Genomic DNA, 16,570 nt, shown 5'->3' on the forward strand with positions numbered 1-16,570 from the left:
AGGGGGAAGAGAGGGGGATTGAGTGTAAAATATAATATGCATGGTTGTTTGTGACTATAGTTTTATTGACAAAATTTAATCTGTAAAGTATTTGACCTGTCCAAATGGTAAATAGGCACTTACACATCATAACATCTTTTAAACTTCAAGAGATTCTGTAAATAAATTTAGTGTCTTGACACAAACACTCATGCAGTACCTTCAATTTTATATTTTACACTCTATATGCAACACTTCATACGATCTCAGTCATAAACTAAAGGGGGCAGAGAGGGGGATTGAGTGGATTATGAACACACTGAAGGAGGCTCAAACCTGATAGGAAGGACACTTGGCAAGAGCCCAAAGGATAGTTTACTTTACATTTTTACAAATCAGAAGAAAAACTGAAGTTTTTATTTTTCCAAAGTGAAATCCAACCATTAATGTAAATCTTTTGACAGAAACCTCCTACACACACACACACAACAGTCACTCCATGCTCTTGACCTGCACATTTTGCAAACACAGTATATTTTGTTTTGACATCACTTACCTGTAGCAAAGCAGGGGTGTGGAAGGTGCTGCAACTCCTTGTTTGATGCATGAGAATATGCACGTGCAAATCATACTGTAAAATAATAAGTAGACCTTGGAGTGGAACCGGAAAGTTGAAGCTGGAATGAGAACAAGTTTTAAGTCCCACCCCTTCAATTTAAATGAACAGACCATTGTTCTTGTTACAAGTTTAGTTGCACTTCATTTCCATGCTTAAAAGAAGACTTGTTTAATATGATTGTAGGTGGAAGAGAACACAGGACTTGAACCCCTACACCTTTTGGTTCCAAAAGTACAAAATGGCAACTGTTCCTGTTGGTGGTGTAACTGTGTTGTCACTGGATGCTCTTCCTGACAACCTGGGCTCAAACCTGCAACCTCAGCACTGACGTCCGAGCTACAGCCGCCCCAAATCAATTAAAAAAAAGATTTTATTAATGCTGCATTTGTTTAAATTCCAATATTTTGACTGATGTTTAGGCCCGTCATGATAACAAATTTTGCTTGGCGATTAATTGTCTCAGAAATTATTGCGATAAACGATAATGTTTGAAATTTGACAATAATTAGTAATCATTGTCAAATCCTCCTTTTCTTTGGTTCTCCAAATGGTGGATGCTCGGTGTGGTTTCAGCTCTTTAGCATAGCATTTTTCACACAAAGCTTTTAATTAAAAAAAAAAACAACAACCAATAAACAAGTTCTCAGCTTCTTTTTGAAAAGAAAAAACTTTTTAGACGAAGGCACGGGTTTCAACCGTGAATTTTGGAGCTTCGACAAGACGGAGGGTTTTTTGCGAGGTCGGCCTGTTAGCTTAGCTCGTAGCTTAGCTTCTCAACTTGGCTGCTTTTAACAATCCAAAAATGCGATTTTGGATCGTTAAAATGGATTTGAAAGAGAAAAGAGAAAGGGAGAGGTCAGTGAAGAGCACCGGAGTTGAGCCTTTTGTCATCCAGTGTCTTCAGCAGAGAAACACGAAGAAACGATAAAGCCGATAAATGTAAATCAGGTCAATAATTTTAAAACCAGCACATTTCAGCTGACATCCCAGTCAACACAAACATGGAGGCAAACTATTGTTGCTGCCACGTATTCCCACAGACGTAAAGTTTATCAGTTATTGACAAATTAATTTTCCAAGTGGTATGAAACATTTGTTCATGCTTGCTGCCTGTCAAAAATGTCAGTGTGCTGAATTTATAAGAAAACCCATCTATGGAAAACAACAGATGTGCTTTGTTCAAATAGAATTTATTTTAATGTGTGTTGTGTTTTCAAGCTTTAACTCAAGCCAGATGTGATGTGAACATCAGTTTGGAGTTTCTTTATGATTTACACTAAATCCCTTTGATATCTACTCTTGCGTTAGCGAAAACGGCTGTACAATAAGAAATCATATTTTACGGCAGTTGTCATTTTTCATGATGTCCTTTGACAAACTGTTTGAGGGTTCACATTGTGCTAAACTGCAAACCACAAACTTAATACCTAGTTGATGCGAGTGCAGTGCTGTCTTAAGAAAGAAAAAACAAAAACATATACGCAGAACTAAATTAAACCACACTGAATAAAAGAATCAAACCCAACAGAGTTCGGCCTCACATTTCTTTAGTAATTGAGTAAATTACACCTAAAAATGCTGTAAAACACTGGAGTTAATGAAAAAAAATGCATTTAGGGACTAAACAACTTGTTCAGTGCATTTCCACTGACAATAGAAACTAAAATGACAAGAAATGAAACACAAAAAGAACATTTCCGTATTGTTCGGACTATAAGGCACATTTAAAATCCTTTAATTTTCTCAAAAATCGACAGTGAGCTTGATAATCTACTGCACCTTATGTATTAATTCTGATTGTGCGAACTGACCTTGAACTGATTTTATGTGGTTATTGTGAATGAGTTGAATAAAGTTTGACTTATCTGTTTTGTTTCACTTAATGCACATTATAGTTCGAAAAATACGGTATTTAATTTGTTCTACATCTGAAAACAGCTTAAACTGTCCAAATGTAACTTCACGCCTTTAACGGGGACGTTTGCGTCTCCACTTTAAAGCAGGACTGTCCTCAGTCTAGGCGTCCTCATTATCACTTCCTGCTAGGCTGCTGTCAGTAGAGTCCACTTCCTGTTCATGCTCCTCAGAGGGTTGTGGTTCTGTTTGTGGCTGCGGCTCAGGTTCTGCAGCGCTGCTGGACTCGCTGGGTTCTGTGACCGCGCTGCTCTCCGTTGGTTGGTTTGTGGCGTTTTTCTGCGCTTCCTGGTTGCCTTTTTCCAAGAAAGTTGACCAACCTTTGAGCCGCTCCTCTCGCTCACGTGTCGTCTCTTCCACCTACAGAAATCACCGAAAAGATCCACTTTCAATTTGTCTCAGAAGTTTTTATTCATTAGGCTGATTTCACACTGCAAACAATTAAAAATATCAATCAAAAATGAAGTTTAGACAAACATATTTATTAGATTTATGAGCTCTTATGCAACATAGTCTTTTAGAGCGGGATTGATCATAACTTTTAAAAGATGTTCAGCAACTTAAAAAAACCAACCCCACAGCTGTCTTAACATTTACAATCTGATTTTACTGGCAGGCAACGCCTGTCAAGATCCACCCACTTAAAGTAGTAATAATAGCATAAAAAAACAGAAAGATGGTGAGTAAAATTAATAAATTATAGGTTTATGAGCACCCCCCAAAAAAAAAACTAGAGAAATTGCATTGCATTTCCTGGAAAAATGCAGTGTGAATGCTTATTACTGAAGAACTTGCTGAAAAACAGCTGAAATTAGCTAAAAACCTTCTAAAATGTAGCTGAAATGGAAGAACAAGCCTAAATTAGCAGAAGAAAGCAGAAAGAACACAGATTTGCTGAATTGGGTTGAAATAAGCAGCAATGAGCACAAAAATTAGGAAATTAGCTTTAAAAAAGGCTGAAATTAGAAAAGGAGTTGAAAAGTAGCTGAATATGCAAAAAGAAGCTTAAACTACCAGAAGAAAGCGGAAAGAACTGAAATGAGCTAAAGAAAAATGTGAAATTAGCTGAAAAAGCTAAAATTAGCACAAAACATCTAAATCGGGGGTACACCAATTGCAGTTTTCTGGCCGATCACCGATCTCTAAAAAGTATGACCTGCAGATTCCGATTTTGTCTTATAAGCGACACTGTCAGGTGTTATAAGGTCACAATACACCTTCAATTTTCCAATCTTAGTTTATTGAAAACATACACTTGAACAATATCCTAGAAACAATACAAACTTGTTTTAATTGGTCATGAGGTAGTGCTCTGAAATATAAATGAAGTTTAGACAATTAGAGCTAGAGAGTTAGAGTTAGCAATTGTTAAAACTAGAAAAAATCAGTAAAATCGGTTTCTCATGTACCCCGGTAAGTATCGGCCGATCTCCGATATCCCAAAATTAAGGACATTGGGGAGCACCCGTAATCTTAATAGTAGCTGAAATAGCAGAAAAAAGCTAAGACTTGCATAAACAAGCTGAAATTAGCAGAAAGAAGTTAGAAGAAGCACAACAATGTTGTAGTTAGCAGAAAGAATCTAAAAGGAGCACAAAAGAGCTGAAAGAACAGCTGAAAGTAGCTGAAAGTAGCTGAAAAAAAGTTTACATTTGCACAAGAAAGCTGAAAGAAGCTGAAGCAGAACAAAATGTGAAACGAGCAGTAAAAGGTTGTAAACAGATCTAAAGATTTGAAGGATGTAAAATGAGCTCAATTCATTTTCTATGAGAAAAAAAGTGGCAGAAAAGGCTAAATATTTTAAAAAGCTAAAATTGCGCCAATACCAAAAGTCATGGAATGTTTTCATCTATGATTTGTCGAAATAGCACAAAAATTGTGCAACGAGAAAGATGCTGAAAAACATACGGAAGAAAAATGGATCTCAACTGTGTGAACGTTTGTTCACACAATAAAGCAGCTACATAGAAACTTTGGTTTCCAGGATTATATGTTGTATTTTGTTGTATAACAGAATAAAATACTTGACCTGATAGTCTGTTGTTCCGTCCCAGTGCTGTGCAGTCAGCTGCCTTCCTCCAAACCAGCGCCCATTAAACGAAAGCACGCAAGCGTCAGCTTCCTCGGGCTCCTTAAATGCGATTGATGCGACGCCGTCGGGGTGTCTCTGTAGCACCAACGAGCACACAGCAGCTCGGTTGTTCAATAAAACTGACTCAGATCAAACCCACTCCGAAGCAACATTAATTTACTTACATCAAAGAGGATGACCTTCTTAACTTCACCAAACTTCTCACACTCTGTCCGCAGGTCTTCACGGTACTCGTTCAGCACCAGCGGGTCTTCCTGTAACAACCAGCCCACAGAACAGACGGATTAACGCTCACTATATCCTGCGAGTGTGTGAAAGTGGGTTGTGTATTTGTGAGATTCGTTCCCTCGGCACCTCGAAGTCACTGGGATGGAACATGTTCCTGATGATGACAACTTTTTCATGCCTCTTCCGAACGTCTCCTTTCTTTTCAGGCCTCCAGTCGAGCTGTCTGCATGAACATAACAAGTGTTGAGTAAAGTTTAAACGCTCAAAAAGGCCTCGTTTTGATATTTTGCATTGTTTAGAAAAAGCAAACAGACAAATAGTTAAACATTAACAGAGCTCTGGTCAAAAGAAGATGTTAAATTGAAACTTACTTCTGCTGCTGCTGCATCTTCTTCCTGTAATCTTTGCTTTTCTTCCTCTTCTTGCTGGCATCATACTGGCCCTTGAGCTCGAATCGTGCTGCTTCCACGTGGAGTTTATATCCTCGAACTTCCGACTCGTCGATCAAACGTGCAGCCAGCGCCACAGATTCTTTCTGTGGGGAAACAAACACGTCACTTGAGCGTAATGAAAACGACTCGCACTGCTTTCTAAAGCAAGACTATAAAACGTAACTCGGCCAGATCAGAATTCACATCGTTGACATTTATTTTGCCAACTGGTCCAAAAACGAAACTTTTGAAGACAACTAAAATTCCCAAGTGTCCACTATTATCTATATATTTTTATCAGGCTTGTACCAAGTCATTGGTGTTTAACTGTTCATCTTAAGGTAGTTATTTAAAATATTGAAAGAAAGAAAAACTGTATACTGATTCATACCAGGAAAAGTCTCAGAGACACAAAACATGGAGAGTATAAAGTCATCTTTAGACATCAGAAAGGCAGGCTGACCTTGAGATAACAGCAGAGGCCGTCTCCCTTCAGATTTCCATCTTTGTCCTTGTAGAGTTTCACCTTGTACTCATCAGAAATGGGGTCCCTCATCACAATGCCACACTTGGACATCAGCTCGACAAACTCGTCAGGTGTGATGTCAAGAGGCAGACCTGAGAAAGAGCAAGAGGGAAATTAGAGCGAGAAATAAGACGGGGTACTGAGTCAACAACTTTGTATTTGGAGAGACAAACCTGACACGTAGACGTTTGTGTTTTTCTGCTCGTCAATATCAAACCATCCTACAATCAGAGAAAACGAAACGATATATTAAAAGCAGCGCTTCTGGGTTTATAAAATGTACAGTTTCCTAACTGCATGTTTTTACTGTTCTGTTTGTGTTGTCAGTTTACCTGGCTCTGGTTTCCTCTTCTCCCCTTTCTGCTTGGCTTCTTTTGCAGAGGTCTCTTGCTGTTCTGGGACTGGATTAGGGAGGGGATCTACTGGTTTCTCTTTCTCTAGTGTCTTGTTGTTTGGTTCAGGAGGTGCTGGGTCAGAGCTGCTTAGTGCTGCTTTATTTTCATCTGGATCTCCTTCTTGGCTGAAGCCATAGTTGGCCTGGTAGGCTGCCATGAAGTCTTCTGTTATCTAGAGAAACAATGCAAACCTTTTTTTTTAACACTAACAAGAAAAAGACAACTGAAACATATTGCCAAACCTTATGGAAGTAACAATTATTCAAATATTTACAACTAAAACAGAAGAAAACAGTTAATTGATGATAAATTATACATAGTTTTCCAGACTGTGAATGAACAGCAAGTCTTAGCCGGTCATAGCTCAAGTCATGCAGCTTAACAGTGAAACAATTATTAGTATTTTAATACCTAATGAGCCCTCATAAACTCTCCCATTCAGGCACTACAGCTGTGGTGTCAGAAAAGCACTTTAGATATAGTGTGATGAACCAGTATGGTCTTGAAATACTTAAAGTTAAAACGTAAAGCAATGGTCTCAATTTAATCAACATTTTCAAGACAGCTATATTTAATTAAATTAAAAAACACTACAAAACGTAAAGACTAAATCAGTAAATTATAATTAAAGCAGACAGATTAACCTTTGAATTGTTTTTAATTCATATTCCTTGTTTAATCAAAGGCTGAGAATTAAAAGGTTTAAAGGCATGCGTGTTTGTTTTTTTTTTCCTTCAGAAAACACTCTGATTTTGGATCTAAAAAAGTTAAATCTGGTCCTCTGGACATTAAAAAAAAAAAAAAAACAAAGCAAATCAACAAAAAAATGTAGAAACGTTTCATCTCTCATCCGAGAGACTTCCTCAGTCTGAGGTGCTGTATTCAGCTCAGTCTCTTAAATAGCACCGTCTCAGGGTGGATCAACCAGTTTTGCTGCTGACAACCAAAACCAGCTGATCACATGCTCAAGAAGGACCATCAGCCTAACAATGGATCATTAGCACACTGATGGCTGTTTACTGTTCACAGAGGGCTGAGTGATACTAGCAATCACAGCATTGTAAGAGGGGGACAGTTGAACCCGGAGGCCTCCACCCCTGTTTAATGATGGACGGTTTCTTTTCACAAAGATGGCCTCCTTTACTCCTCTCTCAAACCATCGTTCCTCTCTGTCCAGGATGTGCACATCTTCATCCCTGAAAGAGTGACCGCTGGCCTGGAGATGAGTGTAGACCGCTAAAGGAAAGTAAAGGAAAGGAGGCCATCTTTGTGTGCGATCTACACTCATCTCCAGGCCAGCGGTCACTCTTTCAGGGATGAAGATGTTCACATCCTGGACAGAGAGGAACGATGGTTTGAGAGAGGAGTAAAGGAGGCCATCTTTGTGAAAAGAAACCGTCCATCATTAAACAGGGGTGGAGGCCTCCGGGTTCAACTGTCCCCCTCTTACAATGCTGTGATTGCTAGTATCACTCAGCCCTCTGTGAACAGTAAACAGCCATCAGTGTGCTAATGATCCATTGTTATGCTGATGGTCCTTCTTGAGCATGTGATAAGCTGGTTTTGGTTGTCAGCAGCAAAACTGGTTGATCCACCCTGAGACGGTGCTATTTAAGAGACTGAGCTGAATACAGCTCCTCAGACTGAGGAAGTCTCTCGGATGAGAGACGAAACGTTTCTACATTTTTTTGTTGATTTGCTTTGTTTTTTTTTTTTTTTAATGTCCAGAGGACCAGATTTAACTTTTTTAGATTTTTCTACCTGGATTATTGAGCATGCATCAGGATACTCTGATTTTGGAGTTTTGAACAAAATGGGTCATAACACATTTAAGGGTGGGAACTAAGATTTGGTTAGTATGCTACACACTGCACCATCATCCCAAAGGACAAAAAGTAGGACAATCACAACAGTTACTAGAAAATACAGTCTGTAAGAGAACAATAACAAAAAATATCTTAAAGAGCAAATACAATGAAGGTAAAGAAAGGCTGAGTAGGTAATGCATCCCATACTTTAGGGAACCAGGCTTTCTTTTCAGGGTCCCAGTCATACACTGTTCCATCTGCTGGGTCGGTGTAAGTGATGAGATCTGAGCCGTCTTCACTTCTCCGTCCATACAGCTCCTGCATTTGCAGCTGCTCCAAAAACTCCTTGTTTGCATTTGGCTCACCACTCATCTGCAACAGGAACATTACTCTGATCAATGAGATGCTGCTTTAAATGTATAATGTTTTTTAATCAAATCATAAGCCTTTTAACTTATTTCACTGTCATTGTAGGGCAATATGTCCAATTTACCATAAGTAAATATTTATATTTACATGTTCCAAGCTTTCTTATAAACAACTGGCCGTAGCAACTCGGCAAACAAAACACATCAAAACATAAAGTAAGCAAATTATTATTTGATTAATGAAAACTGACGACTAAACACAATTGGCTATCAACCAGACGCATTGTTATTTTAAACACCACTGATAGATGTTATAGAGTTGTTGTAATTCACTTCATATCAAGATAATTAACTTGTTTACATTTTACAATCAATGCGCTACAAGCGGCATGAGGATTAGCTAGCAAAGCTAACTATACCTTTAAAATGGTCGAAGGTCTCCGCAGTTTAAAAAACAACAACAAACAATACGCCTCTAATCAAACTTTCTCACAGATCCGATTCAGATTTTAAGCGTTAAAATTGTTTAAAGGGAAAATAATTGAATTTTATTTCCAAATTGACGGTGTTTACGTGAGTCCGCGACGGCACTTGAATGAAACGTTTCCGAGGTCAGATTCTAAACGCGCATGCGCGACTAACAAAGCGAAGCGTTTGATTTGAATCCTGGTATCTACCGTTTACCGTCATCGAAACAAAAACGTATAACTCACCGAGTCCGCAGTTTGTAGAAAAATGAATTAAACGCACATCACGTAGGGGTTATGTTAGCACCGATGGCTCAGCTAAGGTAGCTTTGGTAGCTAAAGTAGCTCAATGCAGCTAACTGGTAAGTAAACTAAAGATCCCGGGATTTGGAATGGCGGAGGGTAGCGGCAATGTTAATGTTAATACAGCCAGTCTTCCTCCGGGAGACCCGCAGCTTATCGCCATGATCGTGGAGCATCTAAAGAACCAGGGACTTTTTGACGAGTTTCGTCGGGACTGTTTGGCCGATGTTGACACCAAGGTACTCCGTTTTCTTTTAAACTATTTTGCTTTCATTGAACTTTTCTGAGTCAAAAACAGCATTTGAAAGTTATATGCTCTTGGCAGCATTTATCAGTGAGGTAAAAGTGCAATTCACCCAGTTGTCGCTCTCATTCCCAGCCTGCCTATCAGAACCTGCGACAGAAAGTTGACAACTTTGTCACGTCGCACCTGAGCACCCAGGACTGGAAACCGTCCAACAACAAGAACCAGATGAGGAATGGACTGAGACAAAGTGTTGTTCAGTAAGCAGAGTATTTTCATTGTTTTCTGTGTGGACGTGTTTCTGCTTTAGTGGAAGTCCATGTAAATGGTAAATGGACTGTACTTGTATAGCACCTTTCTATCCAATCAAGATACTCAAAGCTCTTTACAACACAATCTGTGCCCTCATTCAATTCAATTAAAAAATACTTTATTAATCCCAGAGGAAATTATTTGTTGTAGTAACTCGTTATCCTCATTTCATTAAGAGATGTTAAAGATACTGATGGCTGTAGACAGGAAGAATCTCTAAAGGTTCATCCCACAGTGGATCCTAAGAAACTGGCTGCAGATGCCGTCTGATCCGTCCACCCAGACTCGGATGGCCTCTTGGTTCCCTCGGGCTGTAGGACCGCCCGAATGCCGGGCAGAACTCCTCCCAGAGCGATAGTCACTCCCCTCAGCATTCTGCCGAGCTCCTCGTCACTGCGGACAGCCAACTGTAGGTGCCGAGGGATGATCCTGTCCTTCCGCTGTCATGAGCCGTGTTTCCTGCTAGTTCCAGGATCTCAGTGGTCAGGCACTCGAGCACAGCTGGCAGGTTGATGAGAATGTGTCCACAGAACATCCTTTTCAACTCATTTGAGATTTGGGGCTGTAGTTGAGATATTATTTGAGCTTTTGAGATGTTAATCAGCTGCTGTTGGTTGTAGAAAACTGCCTTGTTGCCATGGTTACGCATCATAACAAATGTCCAAAACTAAAAAAAGTTTCAGTAAAAATCCTTACAGCTGCACAGCATCTGACACCAGAGAAAACCACCATCCAAAAAATGCGACCCACATCCAGAAAAAGAGGAATCACAGTTTCCAAAAGCAAAATCTCTGAATGAAAGTAACAGAGCTGCTCCAACATGCAGCCACCTTGAGCGGCGCAATTCTAGAACTGACCATTATTATTTACCTCTACACACACATTCATACAGACTTCTAGTACATCTCTACAAAGATATTCTGAATCTGTAGAGACGATCACATTCATAGACCGATGGGACACATGTGACTGTTGGTGGAATCGAACCCCCGACTCTCCCACTGGATGACGACTGCTCTAACCACTCTGCCACAGCTTTCCCTATGTAGTCCAGTTAGGGAGTTTTGTGATGCTTTTCTAAAACTTGCCTTGTAGTTACACACTTTCTCCACCATTGTCTGTTAAACAAGGACATTATCTGTTTTAGTTTAGGGTAATATTTTACAAGTGGTTTTGTGGGAGAAAAATATTCTTGCTTACATTGTTAACCCAAAAAGAACCACACTCGATGGCAGGAGAAGATCTTTAACCGGGATTGCAAGGTCACAAGAATCTGCCTCGAGCTGTGTTATCTGCTCGCTTTTATACCCTTATCAGTTCAGCTGAGTTCACAGAGGAGGTGTCCTTTGCTGCAGCTGCAGCCTTCCCACCGAGCGCTCTACGCTAACCCAAACGTGGATCATGGGCAGAGACAAGATAGTCCCTGGGAGACTCGATTATGTCTTGGGATTCTTGTTCTCAGCCATAGTAATAAAAACATCTATATCCTTTGACCGAAAAGTCCTCTGACGTTTTTCTTTACACTGAAACTAGCTTGGCATTGCTTTGTAGTACACATTGCTGCTCACTTCTACAGGGGCACTGAACTGTGACTTAAGTGTGCAAAATGTTCCATTTCAGAGTGCATAAGTTCCACTTTAAGCCCCGCAACCCGACTTTTCGACTTGTAGAAGGCACTTGGATTATTAGACCGCTTGCTCAAACACAGTGGACCACTAGACTCTTTAACAGTTTGAGCTTGTGTTACAACTACAAGTCATCCATTGAGTACTCATTGCAATGTCATGAATACTGGTCAGGAATAAAATTCATAAAGTAAGGACTTAAATCCATACCCATTCTTATTCTCATATCGATAATGTGTTCCTCAGTAAAAAAAAAAAAAAAATTGGAAGCAAATTTTGTAAACGGCTGTCAAGTTCTACCTGATTTTTATTTATTTTTTTTACTTAAAGAAACAGCTGAAGCGACTGAAATTAGGTCGACAATGGCAAAGTCCATGGAAGAGCCATTTGGGATTGAGAGGACGAACCATTTTGATGTCGTCGTAGGAATTTACACTCAGATTTGTTGACTTAAGTGTGCAAAAAAAGATTGATTAGGTCAGAACACTAAACTTACCGATCTAGACGTTTTGCAAAAGCTGCATGTGTTTGAATGCAGAGCTCTGTCTTTATAAGACTCCACCGCCCTGCTTGAGCTCTGATATTTAGTCTTATCACTTTTGTTCCATCGTTCTCTTTAGCGTTTAGCAGCAGATTCACTCTTCTATTTCCACCTAAACGTCTTTTTCGACATTCTACGCTTGTCCGATCCCACTATATTTGTTTACCTACTCAACTACAGCCAGCCTAACGCAGATCAGTCATACAAGTCAAGCTTCCACGTGGTGTTTGGATTCAGCAGAGTGCCTTGTTTACTCTGAGTGCATACCCACATATCAGACTTGCATATTAAGAGATCTGTACAACTACTAAACACATTCAAACACCGTCTGATATAGTTTACAATAAACTTGTGTGTTTGATTTCGTAGTTTGCAATGAGTAACTTTAAGGAGCATCTGGAGAGTCTTATGTGGGGAAAGAACGACTTCTGGCCTTGCAACGTTAGAAATATTTGTTCAGGGGTCTGAGCACCTTTTAACAGGTGTTTACACCAACCGTTCAGAGTTATGTAATAAATGTTGACCGACCTCAATCAAAAGAATAACGTGAGTCCTTGTAACAATTGTAATTCTCCTCACTCGAAGAAAAGACAAAGAATCTGGTCAATTAAATACACAACTCTGTAACATTTATTTTCAGCTTGTGAATAATGACAATATGTACTTATAGTAAATATGAAATATGAATGAGTAACCAATAGTATTATTTCAAAAGGTGAATGATGTAAATAGTCTGAAGACTTTTGAGAAGAGGTATATTCAATTTGGACTAAAGTTTTGGCTCTAATGTTAAAATTGAGGTAAACTTTATCTCAGATTTGTGAACTAATTATGAATGTCTAAAGAACTCGAGTTGGCACTGAGTTGTTCTCATCAGAAGGAAGACGTTTGTCCTACCAGGGAGGTGTCCATCGCTCATTACCACAACAGATATGATGACTGAGGCCGGAGGGTCACGTTGTCACCGGAGGGTTGTTTTCCCTTCGGGGACCATGTTGGGTCCAGCCGGGCGTGCCTCACTCTCGGGGTGTTTGAGCGTTTCGTGGACTTTTCCGTTTCTCAGCTGACTGGCTCGGAGTCCCGCGGACTTCTGGAGAGCCAACTCTCTGCAGCTCACGTGCAACACCTCAGCCAGCTTCTGACAACTTCTTCCAACATTCTCCTTCTCAACCATGATGAGACTGCTTCTCTCAACTCCCACTTCAACAACACCTGACGTGTCAGCTTACCTGACGCACCGAGTGGTCGTGCGCCTCATCTTAACCAGTCAAAATGCAGCCCCCAGTGGGTGTGAACAAAGGCTGCGTACATTAGTTTAGTCTTTAAAGGAGGAACACAATAGCTTTTGTTGAAAATGGTGACACCTAGGCCTGTCGCAATAAACGATAAATCAGCTAATCGCATGATAAATGAAAATTATAGACCTCATTTTTATTTATCGGCTTTATCGTTTCTTTGTGTCTCTCTCTTTCTACTGAAGACACTGGAGGACAAAAGGTTCAACTCCAGAGCTCTTCACTGACCCCTCCTTTTCTCTTTAAAATCCATTTTAACTCCTTTTTCTTAAAGAGACACGCTGCTCGCTCCCTCACGCTCCATCCTTCTGTTCAAACAGTCTTATACTTTCATCTAGTGGTCAAAAATGGTACTACACACAAAAATTAACCAACATTTCTTCTTAAATTTGACATTACTAATTATTGTCAAAGTTCAAACAATATTATCGTTTATCGCAATAATGAGACAATTAATCGCCCAGCAAAAGCAAGTTTTGATTCCTGACACGCGCACACATTGAAAACAGTGGGTTACTTCCTTTGTTACTATGGCAACCAGTTCTGTTATCCTGAGGCTGATTGGGTTCAGTCAGTTGGTGATACTGACTTCTCTCATGTCTGTCTTTTCAGGATGGGGGTTAATTGGCACAAAGGGCGGTTTATTAACACAGAGGGTTAATTATCATACAGTATGTGTGGAGCCAGGGTGGTCCAGGATGTCGACCTGAATTGTAGATTTAGCAGAGGGGGGGTAAAAAGAAACAGTTCCTGTTTCAGAACAGAATGCAAATATTTGTCTTGTCTCAGATTAGCGCAGAGACGGGGGGTAGGAGACACTGTCTCTGAAGACGGTTTGTCCTTTTGAGGGACGTTGGTTGGACGCTACACATTTTACATACACAAAACTGGATAACAAAAATAAACTGTTAAACAATATGAAAAACAAATCAAAGGGTAAAACTATTAAAAACTGCCACGCATGAATGTTCATAATTTACTGTCTAACAATATTTGCCGTCTCATGTGTCACTTGTTAGCTTTCATTTCTTTTGGTTTAGCTCGTGTTTGTGTGTTGTTCTTCCAGATCGGGCATGTTGGAGTCTGGAGTGGACCGGATTATAACTCAGGTCGTGGACCCTAAGATGAACCACACGTTCCGGCCGCAGATAGAAACTGCTGTTCATGAATTCCTCTCTGGAGACAGGAAGGAGGAGAGCACTCCCAGTTCTAACCCTGCACCATCTGAACAGACAGAAACACAGGAGCCCGCTTGTGCCTCTGGCCCCAGAACCCCCTGAGATGTCTGTCCAAACTGACCTGAACAGTAGAGTCGGGATCGGTTTAGAAATGGAGTTAAGAAATGTGTTTTTTCTCTTGCCGGAGGCACCTACTGGCCTACGTGTCCCGCTGCGTCTTTGATGCAGCTTGGGTGGAATGGAGACTGAAGAGAAGATAGAGGTTGTTGCTTTCATCCTTTATTTAATGGATGCCTGTCTATTGCCTGTCTGTGTGCACAAACATGTGCACATTCACTGCACTGCACTCTGCTTTTTGGATGTCATTGTTTTTTTTTGGTATTTTATGTGATTATCTTACAAAGGTTTGACTTTTTTTGTATATCATAGTACACACAGCTGATCTTCCAGCTCATTCAGGCATTTTTACTATTTGAATTACTTTTTTTTTTTTTTAAACTTGCAAAAACTTGACGTAGACTCAGATGAAGGGTGAAGCTGTTTTCGTTTTAGGGAGTTTAAAGAAGAGACGGTGTCTCGTGCTCGGTTATTAACACGTACTTCGGTAAATAACAATTTGTTCAATACGTAAAGGTTTTCATGTTTCTTTTCGTGTGGATTTGTTTAGTATGCAGAATTGATTGTGCATTGTGTTTATTAAAAAAAAACGATGAGAACACGTTCATTTAGCTTTATTTCAAACCCACTGTAGTTTCAGGAAATTAAAAAAATCGATATCTGTGCAGCGATGTTTGTTTGACGGAGGATGTTCATTTTCTGGACTTGCAGCAAGCAGAGCATTTACTCACTCGTTACTGTAGATGGAGTAATTTTACTTCTCAAACTAGAGCAGAATCCATCAAATCCATGAAATGCTCATTTTAGCCTCCGATTTCCACCACTGCTCAAGGTTCACGGTAACAAGTGCCTACCTATAAAAATAAATTCATGTGCAGATGTGTGGTGAAAGTGAACATAATTTAACACTCAAATGGTTTTAATCAACATTTATTGCAGGTCTTTAGGGCTAATGAGCAATCATAATGTTAGCAACTGGACATATCCGATTATCCTTGAAATATTTTTCATTTTATTTAATAGTGCTGGTTTCTTTAAATTCACATTACTCTGCAGCTGATTCAAAGCAAGAGAAGCAGCACATGCAACTGTTTTCTTTGCTCATTAATGAACAGACTTTGGGAATGTCTAAATTGAAAATGTGCAGGATGAAGATCGGTAGATGAAGTTCCGAATCATTTATCCAGAAATATACAAAAAGTGTATTTTTGGACTGTAAGGTGCACTTTGAATTCTTTAATTTTCTCAAAAATCAACAGTGAGCCTTATGTATTAAGTCTGGTTGTGCTTACTGACCTCGAACCGATTTTATGTGGTTATTGTGAATGAGTTGAATAAAGTTTGACTTATCTGACTGTTTTGTTTCGCTTAATGCGCCTTATAGTCTGAAAAATACGGTATGTATGAACTTTCACGTGCCGGTGTATTTAGGCCCATTAAGAAAACAATCAGCTTACAAAAGAAATGTGTCAGGAAATACAATGAAACAGTTCTTTATTATTATTATTATTATAAGTATTTTGAATTGAATTAATAAGATTTGTGAGTAATTTGCACCAGAAGCACGAATCCTCTGGGATTCTAACTTTACCAGTTTATTTAGAGAACAGTTTGAAGAGAGACCTGTCACTCAAAGCTTCACTTTAACCTACATTTTACCTTTTTTTCAGTGCGTTTGTGTGTCGTATTAGCGATTGTGCAACGTGATTGATTTACCTGCCTGTTTTGTCAGGAAGAGAGTGATCCGTGTAGACACTAATATGTGTCAGCGGGTGTGAGAACATCTCTTTGGTTTCCACGATGTTGAAGGCACGAGGTTTTACATTTAATTATCACCATGTTGGTGGTGGTGCATTTATTTTTCCGTGCGTGTAATTGAACGAGAACTACAAGTTTTATATTTAAATCAAACGTGAACAAATGAATGAAGCGTCACACTTTTTATTTGTGCTGGTTAGAGAAGTGAGCCTGTCATTAAAAAGTTGCTGGTTTGAATCCTACTGATCATATCATCAAAACGTGGGCGGAAATGGTGGAGCACCCACACCTGCCTCCACCCTCATTTGCTCCATTCTGGGCCCGAATCAGTTTTGTTTGGTGGCTTCTCAGATTGAGGAAGTCCTTTGGA

The 16,570-nt window shown here is 39.6% G+C and overlaps 3 protein-coding genes across 3 annotated transcripts in view; 1 reads left to right on the plus strand and 2 right to left on the minus strand.

Annotated features, from left to right (window-relative positions):
• The window catches only part of LOC119420857 (clathrin interactor 1), a 218,685-nt gene that overhangs the window by 92,407 nt on the left and 109,708 nt on the right, over positions 1 to 16,570 (minus strand). The window lies entirely within an intron of this gene.
• Positions 2,467 to 8,968, minus strand: htatsf1 (HIV-1 Tat specific factor 1). The gene is made up of 10 exons (XM_037687914.1): positions 8,780 to 8,968; positions 8,200 to 8,364; positions 6,122 to 6,356; positions 5,963 to 6,010; positions 5,727 to 5,881; positions 5,204 to 5,367; positions 4,959 to 5,055; positions 4,769 to 4,858; positions 4,542 to 4,679; positions 2,467 to 2,872 (listed from the first exon to the last, which is right to left on the minus strand). Exons 2-10 carry the CDS (start codon positions 8,362 to 8,364, stop codon positions 2,615 to 2,617), a joined length of 1,350 nt encoding a protein of 449 aa, XP_037543842.1. The 5' UTR covers positions 8,780 to 8,968; the 3' UTR covers positions 2,467 to 2,614.
• LOC119420741 overlaps positions 9,126 to 16,570 on the plus strand; it is an 18,092-nt gene continuing 10,647 nt past the window's right edge. Inside the window, exons 1-3 of the mRNA XM_037688170.1 lie at positions 9,126 to 9,369; positions 9,510 to 9,634; positions 14,214 to 14,425. Of these exons, the coding sequence (XP_037544098.1) occupies positions 9,220 to 9,369; positions 9,510 to 9,634; positions 14,214 to 14,425 (487 nt within the window). The 5' untranslated portion in view covers positions 9,126 to 9,219. The remainder of the gene's footprint in view (positions 9,370 to 9,509; positions 9,635 to 14,213; positions 14,426 to 16,570) is intronic.

The sequence above is a fragment of the Nematolebias whitei genome, chromosome 14 (genome assembly GCF_014905685.2).
Source record: "Nematolebias whitei isolate Nwh7 chromosome 14, NemWhi1, whole genome shotgun sequence".
Classification (NCBI taxonomy): domain Eukaryota; kingdom Metazoa; phylum Chordata; class Actinopteri; order Cyprinodontiformes; family Rivulidae; genus Nematolebias; species Nematolebias whitei.

Excerpts from the sequence above, each read along its gene's own strand:
- htatsf1 (XM_037687914.1), bottom strand. The coding sequence starts at position 8,364 with ATGAGTGGTGAGCCAAATGCAAACAAGGAGTTTTTGGAGCAGCTGCAA. Across the intron at positions 5,056-5,203 it reads AAGATGCAGCAGCAGCAGAA|ACAGCTCGACTGGAGGCCTG; the intron begins GTAAGTTTCAAT and ends ATGTTCATGCAG. Across the intron at positions 2,873-4,541 it reads ACGGAACAACAGACTATCAG|GTGGAAGAGACGACACGTGA; the intron begins GTCAAGTATTTT and ends TGATTTCTGTAG.